Source organism: Coregonus lavaretus (genome assembly GCF_964263955.1).
Source record: "Coregonus lavaretus genome assembly, contig: HAP1_SCAFFOLD_5508, whole genome shotgun sequence".
In the NCBI taxonomy this organism is placed as follows: domain Eukaryota; kingdom Metazoa; phylum Chordata; class Actinopteri; order Salmoniformes; family Salmonidae; genus Coregonus; species Coregonus lavaretus.
The window spans coordinates 440-20,404 of NW_028163047.1; the positions used below are offsets into that span (position 1 = coordinate 440).

A 19,965-nucleotide genomic window follows, 5' to 3' on the forward strand; every position below is an offset into this window, starting at 1 on the left:
GATTCTATTGCAAACGTTTATTTTTTTTGTTAATGATTTTATTTCGTTTTCCTACAATTAAATATACATAGATTTACATTTTTGTCATTTAGCAGACGCTCTTATCCAGAGCGACTTACAGTTAGTGAATACATATTTTTTTATACTGGCATTGCAAACACCATGCTCTATCAACTGAGCTACATCCCTGCCGGCAATTCCCTCCCCTACACCGGACGACGCTGGGCCAATTGTGCGCCGCACAATCCAGGCTCTGTCGCGGCCGGCTGCGACAGAGCCTGGATTCGAACCAGGATCTAGTGGCACAGTTAGCACTGCGATGCAGTGCCTTAGACCACTGCGCCACTCAGGAGTAGATCCAGAAGACTCGACATGACTAGGCAAGGACTTATTGCACAACAGTCAAAACAGAAAAAGATTAGAAAAGGAATTTAAAAAAAACTGGACAAACATTAATGACACCACACTTGCTTAGACCCACATGTTGCCACCCTGTCACTACTTATCCATATTTGTTCAACATTTTATTTATGTATTATATTGTTTCTTATTTATTCTCATAATCAATAGCCATTGGTTTCATCCATTGGTTGTTTCCAATGTTTGCAAGCTTCTGTCCAATATGGCTTCAGATTGTGTTATGTTTTTTCTATCTGTAGCCAGATTTTTTCAATATTTAAATAATAAAGTATTTGATTCTTCCATTCACTTAAAGTTGGAATATCATTTGATTTCCAGTATTTAAGTAATAGCTTCTTCAATATGTACACATTGTTCCTCTTTGCATTTAACTATAGAATTGTACCAGTCAGAGTTTTTTTACAAGTTCCAAGTTGTCTTGAACACACTGAAGTCGGAAATCGGAGATTCCCAGTTCCGAGTTCCCAGTTGTTTTGAAGGCGGCACTAGTCGCAGAATGTAAAATAAAATTATATGGGAAAACATTTATTAAATGGAAGCAAACGGAACAAAACGGGGAGCGACGTAGCTGAATTGATCCAATAGAGACTCGTTTTAGTTGAATTTTTTTTGGGGACTAATGAGTACACCCAAGGTGCACGGGCCCTTTAAATCTCAGTCGACCCCCCCGTCCCCCGTCCGTCCGTCCGTCACAATGAGGCACGTCATCAGTCACAACAAACATGGCGGATGCCTGTGCTTCCACGACTCTAGCGACAGTTTCACTGATATGTTTTGCATTACTGGCAGGGTTTTACTTGACCAGTTTAAATGCACTATGGACACTGGTCTCCGTTACTGTTACTCTCGTGTTGGGGTCCCAGTTACTGCGGCAGTTACGGAGAAGAGATGCGTTGACGGAGCGGCGTGTATGTGTGCTGGTACTGGGGGATATCGGACGCAGCCCTCGCATGCAGTACCATGCCCTTTCGCTCAGCAAACACGGCTACAGCGTGACGTTTGTTGGATTCCCTGGTAAATGAATAGATTGATTGTGTTATATTTAAGCAATAAGACACGAGGAGGTGTGGTATATGGCCATTATACCACGGCTAAGGGCTGTTCTCATGCACGAGGCATCGCGGAGTGCCAGGACACAGCTCTTAGCCGTGGTATATTGGCCATATACCACAAACCCCCGAGGTGCCTTATTGCTATTATAAACTGGTTACCAACACAATTAGAGCAGTAAACATAAATGGTTTGTCATACCCGTGGTATACGGTGTGTTGTACCACGGCTGTCAGCCAATCAGCATTCAGGGCTAGAACCACCCAGTTTATAAGTACAAATAAACATGGCTCTATACTTTCATCTGTGGCCTCCCTGCAAGCCTGGTCCCAGATCTGTTGTCTCCTTCTATAGTCTGGTCCCAGATCTGTTGTCTCCTTCTATAGCCTGGTCCCAGATCTGTTGTCTCCTTCTATAGCCTGGTCCCAGATCTGTTTGTGCTCTTGCCAACTCTAGTTCTTCTGACTATTCTTCTGAACTGTGATTATTGTCAGGTACCAAGCCTCATCAGGATGTGATTGGAGATGAGAGGATCACGATCATCCCAATCGCAGAAGTTAAAGGACTCCAAGGTACTGGAACTGATCTGGGACTGAGTTTACAGCATTTACCATTACCGTATATTAATTTATGCCATATTACCATATTTATGCCATATTACCAAATATTTATTTATGCAATATTACCATATACACTACCGGTCAAAAGTTTTAGATCACCTACTCATTGAAGAGTTTTTTTTCTTTATTTTTACTATTTTCTACGTTGTAGAATAATAGTGAAGACATAAAAACTCTGAAATAACACATATGGAATCATGTAGTAGCCAAAAAAGTGTTAAACAAATTAAAATATATTTTATATTTGAGATTCTTCAAATAGGTACCCTTTACCTTGATGACAGCTTTGCACACTCTTGGCATTCTCTCAACCAGCTTCACCTGGAATGCTTTTCCAACATTCTTGAAGGAGTTCCCACATATGCTGAGCACTTGTTGGCTGCTTTTCCATCTCAATTTTGTTGAGGTCGGGGGATTGTGGATGCCAGGTCATCTGATGCAGCACTCCATCACTCTCCTTCTTGGTCAAATAGCCCTTACACAGCCTGGAGGTGTGTTGGGTCATTGTCCTGTTGAAAAACAAATGATTGTCCCACTAAGCCCAAACCAGATGGGATGAAGTATCGCTGAAGAATGCTGTGGTAGCCATGCTGGCTAAGTGTGCCTTGAATTCTAAATAAATCACAGACAGTGTCACCAGTAAAGCACCCCCACACCATAACACCTCCTCCTCCATGCTTTATGGTGGGAAATACACATGCGGAGATCATCCGTTCACCCACACGTCTCACAAAGACACGGCGGTTGGAACCAAAAATCTCAAATTTGGACTCCAGACCAAAGGACACATTTCCACCAGTCTAATGTCCATTGCTCGTGTTTCTTGGCCCAAGCAAGTCTCTTCTTCTTATTGATGTCCTTTAGTAGTGGTTTCTTTGCAGCAATTTGACCATGAAGGCCTGATTCACGCAGTCTCCTCTGAACAGTTGATGTTGAGATGTGTCTGTTACTTGAACTCTGTGAAGCATTTATTTGGGCTGCAATTTCTAAGGCTGGTAACTCTAATGAACGTATCCTCTGCAGCAGAGGTAACACTTGATATTCCATTCCTGTGTCGGTCCTCATGAGAGCCAGTTTCATCATAGCGCTTGATGGTTTTTCGACTGCACTTGAAGAAACTTTAAAAGTTATTGAAATGTTCCGTATTGACTGACCTTCATGTCTTAAAGTAATGATGGACTGTCATCTCGCTTAGCTTATTTGAGCTGTTCTTACCATAATATGAACTTGGTCTTTTACCAAATAGGGTTATCTTCTGTATACCCCCCCTACCTTGTCACAACACAACTGATTGGCTCAAACGCATTAAGAAGGAAAGAAATTCCACAAATTAACTTTTAAGAAGGCACACCTGTTAATTGAAATGTATTCCAGGTGACTACCTCATGAAATTGGTTGAGAGAAATCCTCTGTAGCTCAGCTGGTAGAGCACGGCGCTTGTAACGCCAAGGTAGTGGGTTCGATCCCCGGGACCACCCATACACAAAAATGTATGCACGCATGACTGTAAGTCGCTTTGGATAAAAGCGTCTGCTAAATGGCATATTATTATTATTATTATTATTATTATTATAATAAGAGTGTGCAAAGCTGTCATCAAGGCAAAGGGTGGCTATTTGATGAATCTCAAATATAAAATATATTTAGATTTGTTTATCACTTTTTTGGTTACTTCATGATTCCAAATGTGTTATTTCATAGTTTTGATGTCTTCACTATTATTCTACAATGTAGAACATAGTAAAAATAAAGAGAAACGCTGGAATGAGTAGGTGTTCTAAAACTTTTGACTGGTACTGTATATTATGGGCAGGATAGACTCTAACAATGAGAATTACTAATCACCCGTTGTATAATTTAATGTTGGGCCCCGTGTAGTTCAGTTGGTAGAGCATGGCGCTTGCAACGCCAGGGTTGTGGGTTCGATTCCCACAGGGGGCCAGTATGAACAAAAAAAAATGTATGCACTCACTAACTGTAAGTCGCTCTGGATAAGAGCGTCTGCTAAATGACTAACATTTTTTTTTAAATAACAGTAGTTAGGTCTTGAGTCTATCCCATAATATAGCCCAGGTCTGTTTCTGAGTGGCCACTACCAGAGCACTGAGACATACTAAAAATCCATCTGTCTGTCTGTTTCCAGTGGGTCCTAGGATGGTGAGCTATGTTACCAAGGTGATTCTCCAGTCCCTGCAGCTTCTCCTGGTGTTGTTGAAGACTGACGTCCAGTCCCATATTCTCATGCAGGTATTTCTACTACAATACAATAAACATGCTGTAAACGTTTCTACTTATTGACTGGAATAACTTGCAGAACAACCTGTGAACTTTCATTTATTCTATTCTGTTTTATTCGGTTCTATAACCTGTTATGTCATGAGACGTCTACAGATACTGCTGTGATTTCCCCCCCCAAAACAACTGGTAGAATGCTGTTTATGTGCCTTGCTTTAGTAAAGGTTGAATTTAATGTTGGTTTTAATAGTGTTTATTAAGGACCTGACCTGACATTATATTCTATAAATTCTGTTCTATTCCGTTCTATCCTACTTATTTATATTATATTATATTTTTATTCTTATTCTATTCTGTTCAGTTGTACTTGCCTCCTCCCCCAGAACCCTCCAGGACTGCCCGGTATAGTGTTGACATGGCTGGTGTGTTATTGACCTCCTCCCCCAGAACCCTCCAGGACTGCCCGGTATAGTGGTGACATGGCTGGTGTGTGGTCTGAGAGGAACCAGGTTCATCATTGACTGGCACAACTACGGCTACACCATCATGGGCCTCTCACACGGCCCCGACCACCCCATCGTCAGGCTGGCACAGTGGTCAGTAACGTCACCATGGCTGAGTCCCAAATGGATCCCTGTTCCCTATAATCAGTTCATTCGGAATGTATTCAGTCCCCATCCCTTTTTCCAAATTTTGTTACATTACAGCCTTATTCTAAAATGGATAAAATAAAACATTTTCTTCATCAATCTACCCACAATACCCCATAATGACAAAGCAAAAACAGTTTTTTTTTTAAAAATTTTGCAAATGTATAAAACAAAAAAAAACTCTCCCGAGTGGCGCAGTGGTCTAAGGCTGTGCCACTAGAGATCCTGGTTCGAATCCAGGCTCTGTCGTAGCCGGCTGCGACCAGGAGACCCATGCGACGGCGCACAATTGGCCCAGCGTCGTCCAGGGTAGGGGAGGGAATGGCCGGCAGGGATGTAGCTCGGTTGGTGGAGCGTGGCGTTTGCAACGCCAGGGTTGTGGGTTCGATTCCCACGGGGGGCCAGTATGAAAAAAAAAATATATAAAATAAATAAATAATGAATGCACTCACTAACTGTAAGTCGCTCTGGATAAGAGCGTCTGCTAAATGACTAAAATGTAAATGTAAAATGTACATAAGTATTCAGACCCTTTGCTATGAAAAATTGAGCTCAGGTGCATCCTGTTTCCATTATTCATCCTTGAGATGTTTCTACAACTTGATTGGAGTCCACCTGTGCTAAATTTAATTGAATGGACATGATTTGGAAAGGCACACACCTGTCTATATAAGGTCCCACAGTTGACAGTGCATGTCAGAGCAAAAACCAAGCCATGAGGTTGAAGGAATTGTCCGTAGAGCTCAGAGGCAGGATTGTGTTGAGGCACAGATCTAGGGAAGGGTACCAAAAAATGTCTGCAGCATTGAAGGTCCCTAAGAACACAGTGGCCTCCATCATTCTTAAATGGAAGACGTTTGGAACCACCAAGACTCTTCCTAGAGCTGTCTGCCCGGCCAAACTGAGAAATCGGGGGAGAAGGGCCTTGGTCAGGGAGGTGACCAAGAACCCGATGGTCACTCTGAGCTCCAGAGTTCCTCTGTGGAGATGCGAGAACCTTCCAGAAGAACAAACATCTCTGCAGCACTCCACCAATCAGGCCAGACGGAAGCCACTCCTCAGTAAAAGGCACATGACACCCGCTTGGAGTTTGCCAAAAGGAACCTAAAGACTCTCAGACCATGAGAAACAACATTTCCTGTCTGATGAAACCAAGATTCAACTTTTTGGCCTGAATGCCAAGCGTCACGTCTGGAAGAAACCAGGCACCATCCCTACGGTGAAGCATGGTGGTGGCAGCATCATGCTGTGGGGATGCAGCGGCAGGGACTGGGAGACTAGTCAGGATCGAGGGAAAGATGAACGGAGCAAAGTACAGAGAGATCCTTGATGAAAACCTGCTCCAGAGCGCTCAGGACCTCAGACTGGGGCGAAGGTTCACCTTCCAACAGGACAACGATCCTAAGCACACAGCCAAGACAATGCAGGAGTGGCTTTGGGACAAGTCTCTGAATGTCCTTGAGTGGCCCAGCCAGAGTCCGGACTTGAACCTGATCGAACATCTCTGGAAAGACCTGAAAATAGCTGTGCAGTGACACTCCCCATCCAACCTGACAGAGTTTGAGAGGATCTGCAGAGAAGAATGGTAGAAACTCCCCAAATACAGGTGTGCCAAGCTTGTAGCGTCATACCCAAGAATACCTGAGGCTGTAATCGCTGCCAAAGGTGCTTCAACAAAGTACTGAGTAAAGGGTCTGAATACTTATGTAAATGTGATATTTCAGTTTTATTTTATTTTATACATTTGCAAAAATGTCTACAATACTGTCCATCAAGAAACGCTTGATCTTGTCCCCTGTCCTGTCTACGACCCATGTTCTTGTCCCCTGCCCTGTCTACGACCCATGTTACTGTCCCCTGTCCTGTCTACGACCCATGTTCTTGTCCCCTGCCCTGTCTACGACCCATGTTACTGTCCCCTGTCCTGTCTACGACCCATGTTCTTGTCCCCTGCCCTGTCTACGACCCATGTTCTTGTCCCCTGCCCTGTCTACGACCCATGTTCTTGTCCCCTGTCCTGTCTACGACCCATGTTCTTGTCCCCTGTCCTGTCTACGACCCATGTTCTTGTCCCCTGCCCTGTATACGACCCATGTTATTGTCCCCTGCCCTGTCTACGACCCATGTTCTTGCTCCTTGCCTTGTCTCTGGCAGGTATGAGCGTTTGTTTGGGCGATTCTCCAGCCATAACCTTTGTGTCACCAACGCTATGAAGGAAGACCTTCAGAACAACTGGAACATCAAGTAAGGACTGTTTTACATTCAACATCAGTCTGTCAATCCATCCATCCATCCATCCATCCGTAGATAGATGGATAGATAGACGTACAGACGAACGGACAGACGGACGGACGGACGGACGGACGGACAGATAGATGCAAAGTGGGGAGTCTGAATCTATCCCTGTCATCCTCATCGGTTCCCCTTGGCTATATACCTAGTTAGCCATAACTAAACCCTTGATGTTAACATGTCTTAAGGGTCTGGACAGGTATCAGCAGTGTAGTGGCAAACCTTCTGCCGTATTGCTTCCACTTTACATATCTGGGTTAGGACCAAGGGGAGGGTGGGCGATGGACTTGGGACATGACAGGATGTGGAGACATACCTACAGACATGACAGGATGTGGAGACATGCCTACAGACATGACAGGATGTGGAGACATACCTACAGACATGACAGGATGTGGAGACATACCTACAGACATGACAGGATGTGGAGACATGCCTACAGACATGACAGGATGTGGAGACATACCTACAGACATGACAGGATGTGGAGACATGCCTACAGACATGACAGGATGTGGAGACATACCTACAGACATGACAGGATGTGGAGACATATCTACATGACATGACAGGATGTGGAGACATACCTACATGACATGACAGGATGTGGAGACATATCTACATGACATGACAGGATGTGGAGACATGCCTACAGACATGACAGGATGTGGAGACATGCCTACAGACATGACAGGATGTGGAGACATACCTACAGACATGACAGGATGTGGAGACATACCTACAGACATGACAGGATGTGGAGACATGCCTACAGACATGACAGGATGTGGAGACATACCTACAGACATGACAGGATGTGGAGACATGCCTACAGACATGACAGGATGTGGAGACATGCCTACAGACATGACAGGATGTGGAGACATGCCTACAGACATGACAGGATGTGGAGACATGCCTACAGACATGACAGGATGTGGAGACATGCCTACAGACATGACAGGATGTGGAGACATGCCTACAGACATGACAGGATGTGGAGACATACCTACATGACATGACAGGATGTGGAGACATATCTACATGACATGACAGGATGTGGAGACATACCTACAGACATGACAGGATGTGGAGACATACCTACAGACATGACAGGATGTGGAGACATGCCTACAGACATGACAGGATGTGGAGACATACCTACAGACATGACAGGATGTGGAGACATACCTACATGACATGACAGGATGTGGAGACATGCCTACAGACATGACAGGATGTGGAGACATACCTACAGACATGACAGGATGTGGAGACATACCTACAGACATGACAGGATGTGGAGACATACCTACAGACATGACAGGATGTGGAGACATACCTACAGACATGACAGGATGTGGAGACATGCCTACAGACATGACAGGATGTGGAGACATACCTACAGACATGACAGGATGTGGAGACATATCTACATGACATGACAGGATGTGGAGACATACCTACATGACATGACAGGATGTGGAGACATACCTACAGACATGACAGGATGTGGAGACATACCTACAGACATGACAGGATGTGGAGACATACCTACAGACATGACAGGATGTGGAGACATGCCTACAGACATGACAGGATGTGGAGACATACCTACAGACATGACAGGATGTGGAGACATATCTACATGACATGACAGGATGTGGAGACATACCTACATGACATGACAGGATGTGGAGACATACCTACAGACATGACAGGATGTGGAGACATACCTACAGACATGACAGGATGTGGAGACATATCTACATGACATGACAGGATGTGGAGACATATCTACATGACATGACAGGATGTGGAGACATGCCTACAGACATGACAGGATGTGGAGACATACCTACAGACATGACAGGATGTGGAGACATACCTACAGACATGACAGGATGTGGAGACATACCTACAGACATGACAGGATGTGGAGACATATCTACATGACATGACAGGATGTGGAGACATATCTACATGACATGACAGGATGTGGAGACATATCTACATGACATGACAGGATGTGGAGACATATCTACATGACATGACAGGATGTGGAGACATACCTACAGACATGACAGGATGTGGAGACATACCTACAGACATGACAGGATGTGGAGACATGCCTACAGACATGACAGGATGTGGAGACATACCTACAGACATGACAGGATGTGGAGACATACCTACAGACATGACAGGATGTGGAGACATATCTACATGACAGGATGTGGAGACATACCTACAGACATGACAGGATGTGGAGACATACCTACAGACATGACAGGATGTGGAGACATACCTACATGACAATGGTTTCCTATCCAAGATCAAACTATTGTCTGTCTATAGCTATCTTGTCTGTAAGTAGTATTGGTCTTTCCCAGATAATTGATTTTACAGGCAACAGAAAGAGAAGATAGTTGACTACTATTGTCATGACTTATTGTCTTATTCTCCCCCTATAGGGCGACCACATTGTATGACAAGCCACCTGCTATCTTCAAGGAGACTCCAGTGGATCTACAGCACCAGCTGTTCATGAGGCTGGCCAAGACTAACCCTCAGTTCCAGGTCTGGTGAGTCTAGTGTAGTCTGTTGATGAGGCTGGCCAAGACATAGATAACTAAAGTTATCCTCTTGGTTCCTGGAGGAACATAGGGCCTGTACTAAAGTTATCCTCTTGGTTCCTGGAGGAACATAGGGCCTGTACTAAAGTTATCCTCTTGGTTCCTGGAGGAACATAGGGCCTGTACTAAAGTTATCCTCTTGGTTCCTGGAGGACCATAGGGCCTGTACTAAAGTTATCCTCTTGATTCCTGGAGGACCATAGGGCCTGTACTAAAGTTATCCTCTTGGTTCCTGGAGGAACATAGGGCCTGTACTAAAGTGATCCAACATTGCCGGTCTTGGGCTGCTTTCTTTGCCTTTTGACAGTATAAGGAGCAGTTATTATAATGTTATTACACTATCAAATACATTTAACAGACATGTAATAACACATTTCATAACCGCTGTGTATCTGTTACATTGGAGAGAGAAAGAACTATCATAAAAATATATATTACACTATCATAGACATGTCATAACACGTTATAACACAGGTTATATAACCACTGTGTGTCTGTTACAGTGGTGAGCCCCCTGGTGGTGAGACAGAGAGGACAGTGTTTACAGGTCGTGACCCAAGTGACCTTTCTGTGACCTTGACCTCTGGTCGACCTGCCCTACTGATCAGCAGCACCAGCTGGACCGGTCAGTACCCTACAGACAGAGGGTTCGTCCCAAATGGCACCCTATAGGCTCTGGTCAAAAGTAGTGCACTTTATATAGGGAATAGGGTGCAATTTCAGAAGCACCAGGAGACTCTGCATTTTGTCAGTTTAAATTGAAAAGCTTTTCTGGATTTTTTCCTATCTTAATTGTTTTTCTTACCTCGAGAGAAGTTCTAGCCTCGTCCAACCATCCTGATCTCGCGAGCTTACATTCTGTTTGGTGTCAGGTCAGGATGAGGATCAGACTAGAGCCAGCTTACATTCTGTTTGGTGTCAGGTCAGGATGGGGATCAGACTAGAGCCAGCTTACATTCTGTTTGGTGTCAGGTCAGGATGGGGATCAGACTAGAGCCAGCTTACATTCTGTTTGGTGTCAGGTCAGGATGGGGATCAGACTAGAGCCAGCTTACATTCTGTTTGGAGTCAGGTCAGGATGGGGATCAGACTAGAGCCAGCTTACATTCTGTTTGGAGTCAGGCCAGGATGGGGATCAGACTAGAGCCAGCTTACATTCTGTTTGGTGTCAGGTCAGGATGGGGATCAGACTAGAGCCAGCTTACATTCTGTTTGGTGTCAGGTCAGGATGGGGATCAGACTAGAGCCAGCTTACATTCTGTTTGGTGTCAGGTCAGGATGGGGATCAGACTAGAGCCAGCTTACATTCTGTTTGGAGTCAGGTCAGGATGGGGATCAGACTAGAGCCAGCTTACATTCTGTTTGGTGTCAGGTCAGGATGGGGATCAGACTAGAGCCAGCTTACATTCTGTTTGGAGTCAGGTCAGGATGGGGATCAGACTAGAGCCAGCTTACATTCTGTTTGGTGTCAGGTCAGGATGAGGATCAGACTAGAGCCAGCTTACATTCTGTTGGGTGTCAGGTCAGGATGAGGATCAGACTAGAGCCAGCCTACATTCTGTTTGGAGTCAGGTCAGGATGGGGATCAGACTAGAGCCAGCTTACATTCTGTTGGGTGTCAGGTCAGGATGAGGATCAGACTAGAGCCAGCTTACATTCTGTTGGGTGTCAGGTCAGGATGGGGATCAGACTAGAGCCAGCCTACATTCTGTTTGGTGTCAGGTCAGGATGGGGATCAGACTGTAGGTTTTCTGTGTTGGACATAAAATACAATCCTGGCTCTATCTGGTTAATTGCCATGTGTACAACGTAAGTACATACAGTTGTCAGGTGTAAATACTTGTTAGGGTCTCTCACTGTTTCACCTATCTGTGTCCAACAGAGGATGAGGACTTCTCCATTCTGCTGAAGGCTCTGGAAGGTAATCATTATCATCTGCAGTTGGGCCCCATCTGTCCTTCTTTGAAGTCATCATGTCTAATCAGTGATTATAATTCACCTGTCTAGTCATTCCTAATTAGAATCAATCGTGTCCAATAAGTGATTATAAGGAAGTGAGGAAGGAAGGGTACACTTTAAAAGACCTCTCAGTGGTGTCCTCTTAGGGCCCATTGGGCTCTGGTTAAAAGTAGTGCACTACAAAGGGAATAGGGCAGTGGTGTAAAGTACTTAGGTAAAAATACTTTAAAGTACTACTTAAGTTGTTTTTTGGGGTATCTGTACTTTACTATTTATATTTTTGACTACTTTCACTTAATTACATTCCTAAAGAAAATATTGTACGTTTTACTCCATACACCCAAAGTACTCCTTACATTTTGAATGCTTAGCAGAACAGGAAAATTGTGAAATTCACGCACTTATCAAAAGTTACTTGAGTAACTTTCTATTAAGATTTCTATACTTTTACTAAAGTATGACAATTGGGTACTTTTTCTACCACTGGCTATATTAGGGTGCTGTTTGGGAGACAAGCCCTTGTATTAACCTGGTGTGTTTTCTCTACCAGACTACGAGGGGTTTGTGAAAGCAGGAGCTTCTCTTCCCTCGCTGGTCTGTGTCATCACAGGTAACTATAGTGTTGACAGTGTCCTGCTACTGGTCTGTGTGGTCTAGGCAGGATTACTGTAAAGCGCTTTTACATGCTGCGTCTGATTTGGTCTTTTGACCAATCAGATCAGATCTTTTGCCAATAATTAGGCAAAATATCAGAATTGGGCTGCCTGTGTAAACGCAGCCTTTGCGTCAAAGGCTGATGTAAAAAGGGCTTTATGAATACATGTGATTTGATTGAGAAGCCTCACAAAAAATTACATTGTCAACTAACCTATTGTTGCTAGATTAAACCAACTGAGAAAAACCTTTACAAGCCCTGTCAGTCCTATACTGTTAACCCTAGAGAACGTATTGTTTCAATTCCCTGGGGGTGTGTGTGTGACCAGGTAAGGGTCCGCAGAAGGACCACTACAGGAAGCTGATAGACACTCTCAGCTTTGAGCATGTGAAGATCTGTACTCCATGGCTGGAGGCGGAGGACTACCCTGTTCTGCTAGGTTAGTATGGTCTTCCTGTCCCAGGCTCAGCAGATCTGTGTGTGTGTGTGTACCGATGTTCTCCTTGTCCCAGGATCAGCAGATCTGTGTGTGTGTGTGTGTGTGTACCGATGTTCTCCCTGTCCCAGGATCAGCAGATCTGGGGGTGTGTCTCCATAAGTCGTCCAGTGGTCTGGACCTGCCTATGAAGGTGGTGGACATGTTTGGCTGCTGTCTGCCTGTCTGTGCCATCCACTTCCTCTGGTGAGACAGGACTCTTTAACAGTCATCTTCTAACACACACACTGTGTGTGCCATCCACTTCCTCTGGTGAGGGAATAGTCTAAACCCTGGCTCAACAGTCACCTGTTACCACCGTGCAGAGGCTTTGTGCTGATCTGATCTGTTTGACTTTCCTGTGCTGTTTTCACTATGTATCGAACTCTGTTATATTCTCCTGTGTTGTCAGTCTCTCTGTAGTTAACTGTGTTATTCTCCTGTGTTGTCAGTCTCTGTTGTTAATGCTGTTATATTCTCCTGTGTTGTCAGTCTCTCTGTAGTTAACGCTGTTATATTCTCCTGTGGTGTTGTTCTCCTGTGTTGTCAGTCTCTGTTGTTAAACCTGTTCTATTCTCTGCTGTAGTCTACATGAGCTGGTGAAGCATGAGGAGAACGGCCTGATCTTCAAAGACTCTCAGGAACTAGCTGAACAGCTCAAGGTACAGTAGAGTAATATAATACTATTTAGCAGACAGCGAGAGGCTGAGGAGCTAGAGACCTGCTACTCTACCCTTGATTTATACCATGAGATCACTTGAGTCGAAAGAATTGACAATGTTTCCCAGTGGTATGATCCTGTAAAGTGGAATCTTTTCTAAAATATATTCTGTTTTATCTGACTGGAACCTGCTCCTGTGATAGTAGTATATCGTCTGATATACACATGGCTGGAATGCTGTTTTAGCCAGGATCCAATGTTCATGTCCCTATGTTGTGTCTCGCCAGTCTCTGCTGTGGGACTTCCCTGGCTGTGAGGAGGAGGGCAGACTGGGTCAGTTCAGGAGGAACCTCCGGGCCAGTGGAGGGCAGCGGTGGGACCAGAACTGGGACCAGAACGTCCTGCCTCTCCTCACTGGACCCTGACTCCCCTGTTAGACAGACCTCTCTACAGCAGCTGACTCGCCCCCTCGCTACATCTTCTCTCTCTGTCTCTAACCCCCTTCTTGAGCCTCCAATCTTGAACATTTTTACATTTTAGTCATTTAGCAGACGCTCTTATCCAGAGCGACTTACAGGAGCAATTAGGGTTTAGGATTAAGTGCCTTGCTCAAGGGCACATCGACAGATGTTTCACCTAGTCGGCTCGGGATTCGAACCAGCAGCCTTTCGGTTACTGGCCCAGTAACCACTAGGCTACCAACTGCCACATGCTCCACTTCTTTGAGGACCTGTCGGAAAGAGAGATTGTTACATCAGGCTACTCTCTGTTCTCTAGTCCCTCCCCATTTCTCTTTCTCTCTCCTCTGTCTCCCCCTTCTCATCTCTCTCCTTCTGTGGATCTCTTCATTCCCCTCTTAAACAACACTTGAATGTATAAATGGGATATTTTCCACAATGTAAATATGTTGATGTAAATAAAGACTTTATTACACTGTAATACATGTCTGGCTTGGTGTCATATCGTCTGTGTCCCAAATGGCACCCTATTCCCTACCTAGTGCACTACTTTTGACCACAGCCCTATGGACCCTGGTCAAAAGTGCCATTTGGGATGCAGCTATTATATTATTATTATTATTATTATTATTATTATTATATGTAGAGTTTGATCATCTCTATGGTGGCTTGTCTGTTGTAAAGGAACACACGGGTCACTGGTCCTGTCATGACATCATGTTGGATTCCAGAACTTTCTGTGGGAGAGAAAAACAAGAAGAATAAAAAATATATATCATTTTGAAAGATTCATTAGTTTCAGATGTGAAGTGTGACACTTATAATTATAGATCCATTTAGAAAGGAATTCATCCAAGGCTATAGGATTTGATCTTTCCAGAACAGTGCTGACGTAGGAGATAAATCAAATGTACTGTATTTATAAAGCCCTTTTTACACCAGTTGTCACAAAGTGCTTTACTGTAACCCAGCCTACGAGGTGAAGAGTCCACTTGAAGACTGATTCATCCTCTACAGTATCTATGGGTTGGACAATCTCCTCACCTAGCTGCTCTTTGAAGCAGTTGGTTTACTAACAATAGTACATTTAATTTGTGAACGCTTTTCATTAGAGTTCTCAAAGCTCTAGATTTAGTATTGACCTAGCTGGTGTTTAAAGCAGTTATATGTGTTTGGGTTAGTACTGACCTAGCTGGTGTTTAAAGCAGTTATATGTGTTTGGGTTAGTACTGATCTAGCTGGTGTTTAAAGCAGTTATATGTGTTTGGGTTAGTACTGACCTAGCTGGTGTTTAAAGCAGTTATATGTGTTTGGGTTAGTACTGATCTAGCTGGTGTTTAAAGCAGTTATATGTGTTTGGGTTAGTACTGACCTAGCTGGTGTTTAAAGCAGTTATATGTGTTTGGGTTAGTACTGATCTAGCTGGTGTTTAAAGCAGTTATATGTGTCTGGGTTAGTACTGACCTAGCTGGTGTTTAAAGCAGTTATATGTGTTTGGGTTAGTACTGACCTAGCTGGTGTTTAAAGCAGTTATATGTGTCTGGGTTAGTACTGACCTAGCTGGTGTTTAAAGCAGTTATATGTGTTTGGGTTAGTACTGACCTAGCTGGTGTTTAAAGCAGTTATATGTGTCTGGGTTAGTACTGACCTAGCTGGTGTTTAAAGCAGTTATATGTGTCTGGGTTTCTGATGGTGGAGGAGACGTAGACATCAGGAAGGCTGCCATTGGCCGAACACCTCAGGATCTTAGAGAAAAGCTTCACCAGACAGCCAATGATATCTGGATCGTAAACCACGTCTATAACACAGGAAACAACAGGACATATGGCAGCTAACAACAATAGAATTAGGAAACACATTTGATACCTCACCAGCACATGGGGGCTGTTCCAGAAAGCTGGATCAATTAGTTTGCCAGGTAACAGTCCACAAATGCTTGAAATAACGCAATATTTATTTTTAAAAAATGTTTTTGTAATTAAAGGCTGGATTCAATCCGTATCACCGAAGCATCGCAGAAGATCCGCATAAAAATGTAAAGGTGATTTCTGATTGAGTCGACCTATGCAGTGTTTATTGTGAGGGCATTGTCTTTAATAGTCAATTGCGCTATAAAGCGGATCTTCAGCTTTACAGATTGAATAGAGCCCTACACTTTTGTTTTATGTAGAAGATATTACAACAATGAACCCCCCCCAGGCCATGTTCCTACCTGCAGCGATGACCGTGGTGGCTCCGATCTCTCTGAGCTGCTTCTCTGTCACCGCATCCCAGTCCAGATCCTCCACACTCACCGACACTCTGGGAGAGTTCTGGTTGTCCAGCCCATTGAGCTGGACGTTGTCCCTCAGTCTATGTAGAACGCTGAGGTGACAGTCACTGAACACGTACCTGGAGGGACTGCAGGACCTACACACTGCTATACCGGTGAACCCTACCCCACTGCCCAGCTCTAGGACTGTCCTGTAGGACGGGAGAGGAGGGACAGGACTCACACACACACACACACAGGGAGAGGACACACACAGGGAGAGGACACACACAGGGAGAGGACACACAGGGAGAGGACACACACAGGGAGAGGACACACAGGGAGAGGACACACACAGGGAGAGGACACACACAGGGAGAGGACACACAGGGAGAGGACACACACAGGGAGAGGACACACACACACACACAGGGAGAGGACACACACACAGGGAGAGGACACACACACACAGGGAGAGGACACACACACAGGGAGAGGACACACACACACAGGGAGAGGACACACACACAGGGAGAGGACACACAGGGAGAGGACACACACACAGGGAGAGGACACACACACAGGGAGAGGACACACACACACAGGGAGAGGACACACACAGGGAGAGGACACACAGGGAGAGGACACACAGGGAGAGGACACACACACAGGGAGAGGACACACAGGGAGAGGACACACACACAGGGAGAGGACACACAGGGAGAGGACACACACACAGGGAGAGGACACACACAGGGAGAGGACACACACACACAGGGAGAGGACACACACAGGGAGAGGACACACAGGGAGAGGACACACACACAGGGAGAGGACACACACACACAGGGAGAGGACACACACAGGGAGAGGACACACAGGGAGAGGACACACACACAGGGAGAGGACACACACACAGGGAGAGGGCACACACAGGGAGAGGACACACACAGGGAGAGGACACACACAGGGAGAGGACACACACACACAGGGAGAGGACACACACAGGGAGAGGACACACAGGGAGAGGACACACACAGGGAGAGGACACACAGGGAGAGGACACACACACAGGGAGAGGACACACACAGGGAGAGGACACACACAGGGAGAGGACACACACAGGGAGAGGACACACAGGGAGAGGACACACACAGGGAGAGGACACACACAGGGAGAGGACACACACAGGGAGAGGACACACAGGGAGAGGACACACACACAGGGAGAGGACACACACACAGGGAGAGGACACACACACACAGGGAGAGGACACACACAGGGAGAGGACACACACAGGGAGAGGACACACACAGGGAGAGGACACACACACACAGGGAGAGGACACACACACACAGGGAGAGGACACACACACCAGATTGAGGTGATGAGTAGTAACAACAGCATGAGTTGTTGTAGACACAACACAATGACACACACACACTAGTGTACCAACCTGCCAGTGAAGATGTGTGTGTTCTCCAGAGCCCATTCAGCTAGATAGAGGGCAGCATCCCATGTGACCAGGCCTGTAGTTCCTTCAGAGATCACAGCTGTACTCTCTGATAGACTCACTGCTTCTCCACACGGCTACACACACACACACACACACACACGCACACACACACACGGTAAATATAACATTCATATTTCATTAAAGTAATCTTGAATTTAATAATCATTTAATAATTTTTAAGAATAGAATAAGGGTCCCGTGTGGCTCAGCTGGTAGAGCATGGCGCTTGCAACGGCAGGGTTGTGGGTTCGATTCCCACAGGGGGACCAGTAGGAAAAAATGTATGCACTCACTACTGGAAGTCGCTCTGGATAAAGAGCGTCTGCTAAATGACAAAAATGTAAAAATGAAGAATACAGTCTTTGTTGAATACAGTGTGGTGTTTTGAAATGTGTGTGTGTGTCGTACCAGTAAATAGCTCTTGTAACACTCTGTCCCCTCCTCTACCCCCAGGACTTCACCCAGTGCATCATAGAGCTCATCCAGGGGCTCACTCTCACTGGCTTCATGCTGCGCGCACACACACACACACACACACACACACAGGGAAGAGAAGCATCACATTACTGTTGTTCGCTTCAACAAATTAACAATAAAGTTGTATTTTATTGTATTCATGTGAAAGTGTGCAATTTGTAAGAATTGGCTTTTTATCAACTTGAATGTTTTTTTCAATTGTGATTAAAAAATAAAAAATAAACATTCAAGTTGATAAATGCACCAGTTACTGTATGATAGTGCACTATTTTCTGACAGAATGATCCCAGACAAAAACATATCAGATAAAATAACCTACCATTTTGATGAGCTGAGACAGAAACAGTCTCCTGTATCTAACTGAGGGAGGATGTTTACAGCACATTGGATGAAGGCATGTCTGTAAACCAGTGAGAATAGTCATTGTTAGTGTGGTTTCCAACTGGGAAATCCAATGTATTGTTTCTATATCTTGAACTAAATAGGTGTGACGTGGTAAAAAAAAAAATTGCTTTGACAGTTAGGCAATACCTGCTTTAGAATGTCTAGAATAATTTCTGATGAGCTGTCGTTCTCGAGCTCCCTTTCAAGGAACTATAGAAAGCAACAACAACAAAAAAACGTTATGTTATTACTGTATTCATATGTCTTACTATTGCTTAACCCCCCCAAAAAAATTATGACATTCAATTTACGATGCAGACCCTACAGACAGTACATAGTACAACATGCAAGCAGCCTCGCTACTTACATTCCATGGGAAATTGGGCAGTTGGCCCATAGCGAAAAAGGAGACTTTGAAGTTATATATAACATCTTTTCTATTCCTTATGCAAGTAACATTGGTTTTGTTGGTCTGATCCTTAGACAGATACATTTCTTTAATTTTCAACCAATATTACAAAGGGATTTAATTCACGCATTTAAATTCACTTAACCACTGGATGGCCACGTGTTCCCTGAGTTTGTCGTCTTCCTCATTACCCAAGAAGCACTCCTCCTGTCGCAATGCCTGATGGTCAATGTAGTTTGATCATGACAGACAGTAACGTGATAAGGGATACATCTTATTTTTTTAAGAAAGTACAAATTATAAAACCTTTACAATGAGATGAGAGCTGCATTATATTTCACAATAAAGCCTGTATCTTTATGCCTTCTGTTCTTAGTGCAACTCTTGAAACGGATAAAGGTCTATCGTTTAGACCACTCCCCTGTCTGTGTTATCTCTACCACCACAACTGTCATCCCAAATAAATGAAGCACCCAAAATGTGCCATATTACGAAATGTAGCACACTAAAGCTGCATAAGCATAGCTATTCTTCTGAAATGTGACTTTCTTTGACATTTCATGTGAAATTAATATCTCTTCTAAACGAACAAGCTATGCACATGGGTGTAGGATATTATGGACAGTGGATGTGGGTTACTTATATTATGTACTTGTATAAAGCTTTTTCAGCCCGCTCTTTTCTTGCAGTGTCATTCAGAGAAGATAACACCTCTACAGTTGTTCTTCATTCAACAGAATTACCTCCAACAGCAAGCAACACGTCTGAACATTGAAGGTCAGAAATGTAATTTTTCAAGGGTGATGTTTTCACTTTT

The 19,965-nt window shown here is 44.4% G+C and overlaps 2 protein-coding genes across 2 annotated transcripts; one reads left to right on the forward strand and one right to left on the reverse strand.

Moving 5' to 3' along the window:
• Nucleotides 1–1,135: 1,135 nt before the first annotated feature.
• On the forward strand, nt 1,136–14,463 carry LOC311118557 (chitobiosyldiphosphodolichol beta-mannosyltransferase-like). Its single transcript, XM_084193347.1, has 13 exons — nt 1,136–1,434; nt 1,965–2,042; nt 4,234–4,337; nt 4,773–4,921; nt 7,130–7,219; nt 9,742–9,852; nt 10,407–10,528; nt 11,786–11,824; nt 12,413–12,472; nt 12,846–12,956; nt 13,085–13,199; nt 13,579–13,654; nt 13,941–14,463. Exons 1-13 carry the CDS (start codon nt 1,143–1,145, stop codon nt 14,076–14,078), a joined length of 1,485 nt encoding a protein of 494 aa, XP_084049473.1. The 5' UTR covers nt 1,136–1,142; the 3' UTR covers nt 14,079–14,463.
• Nucleotides 14,464–14,556: 93 nt separating this feature from the next.
• On the reverse strand, nt 14,557–19,320 carry LOC311118558 (protein-lysine N-methyltransferase EEF2KMT-like). Its single transcript, XM_084193348.1, has 8 exons — nt 19,107–19,320; nt 18,887–18,949; nt 18,675–18,755; nt 18,287–18,388; nt 17,819–17,952; nt 16,324–16,574; nt 15,760–15,909; nt 14,557–14,848 (listed from the first exon to the last, which is right to left on the reverse strand). Exons 1-8 carry the CDS (start codon nt 19,230–19,232, stop codon nt 14,748–14,750), a joined length of 1,008 nt encoding a protein of 335 aa, XP_084049474.1. The 5' UTR covers nt 19,233–19,320; the 3' UTR covers nt 14,557–14,747.
• Between the last annotated feature and the right edge of the window lie 645 nt (nt 19,321–19,965).

Excerpts from the sequence above, each read along its gene's own strand:
- LOC311118557 (XM_084193347.1), top strand. The coding sequence starts at position 1,143 with ATGGCGGATGCCTGTGCTTCCACGACTCTAGCGACAGTTTCACTGATA. Across the intron at positions 2,043-4,233 it reads AGAAGTTAAAGGACTCCAAG|TGGGTCCTAGGATGGTGAGC; the intron begins GTACTGGAACTG and ends GTCTGTTTCCAG. Across the intron at positions 13,655-13,940 it reads AACTAGCTGAACAGCTCAAG|TCTCTGCTGTGGGACTTCCC; the intron begins GTACAGTAGAGT and ends GTGTCTCGCCAG.
- LOC311118558 (XM_084193348.1), bottom strand. The coding sequence starts at position 19,232 with ATGTATCTGTCTAAGGATCAGACCAACAAAACCAATGTTACTTGCATA. Across the intron at positions 17,953-18,286 it reads GTTACAAGAGCTATTTACTG|CCGTGTGGAGAAGCAGTGAG; the intron begins GTACGACACACA and ends GTGTGTGTGTAG. Across the intron at positions 16,575-17,818 it reads ACACACATCTTCACTGGCAG|GACAGTCCTAGAGCTGGGCA; the intron begins GTTGGTACACTA and ends CCCGTCCTACAG.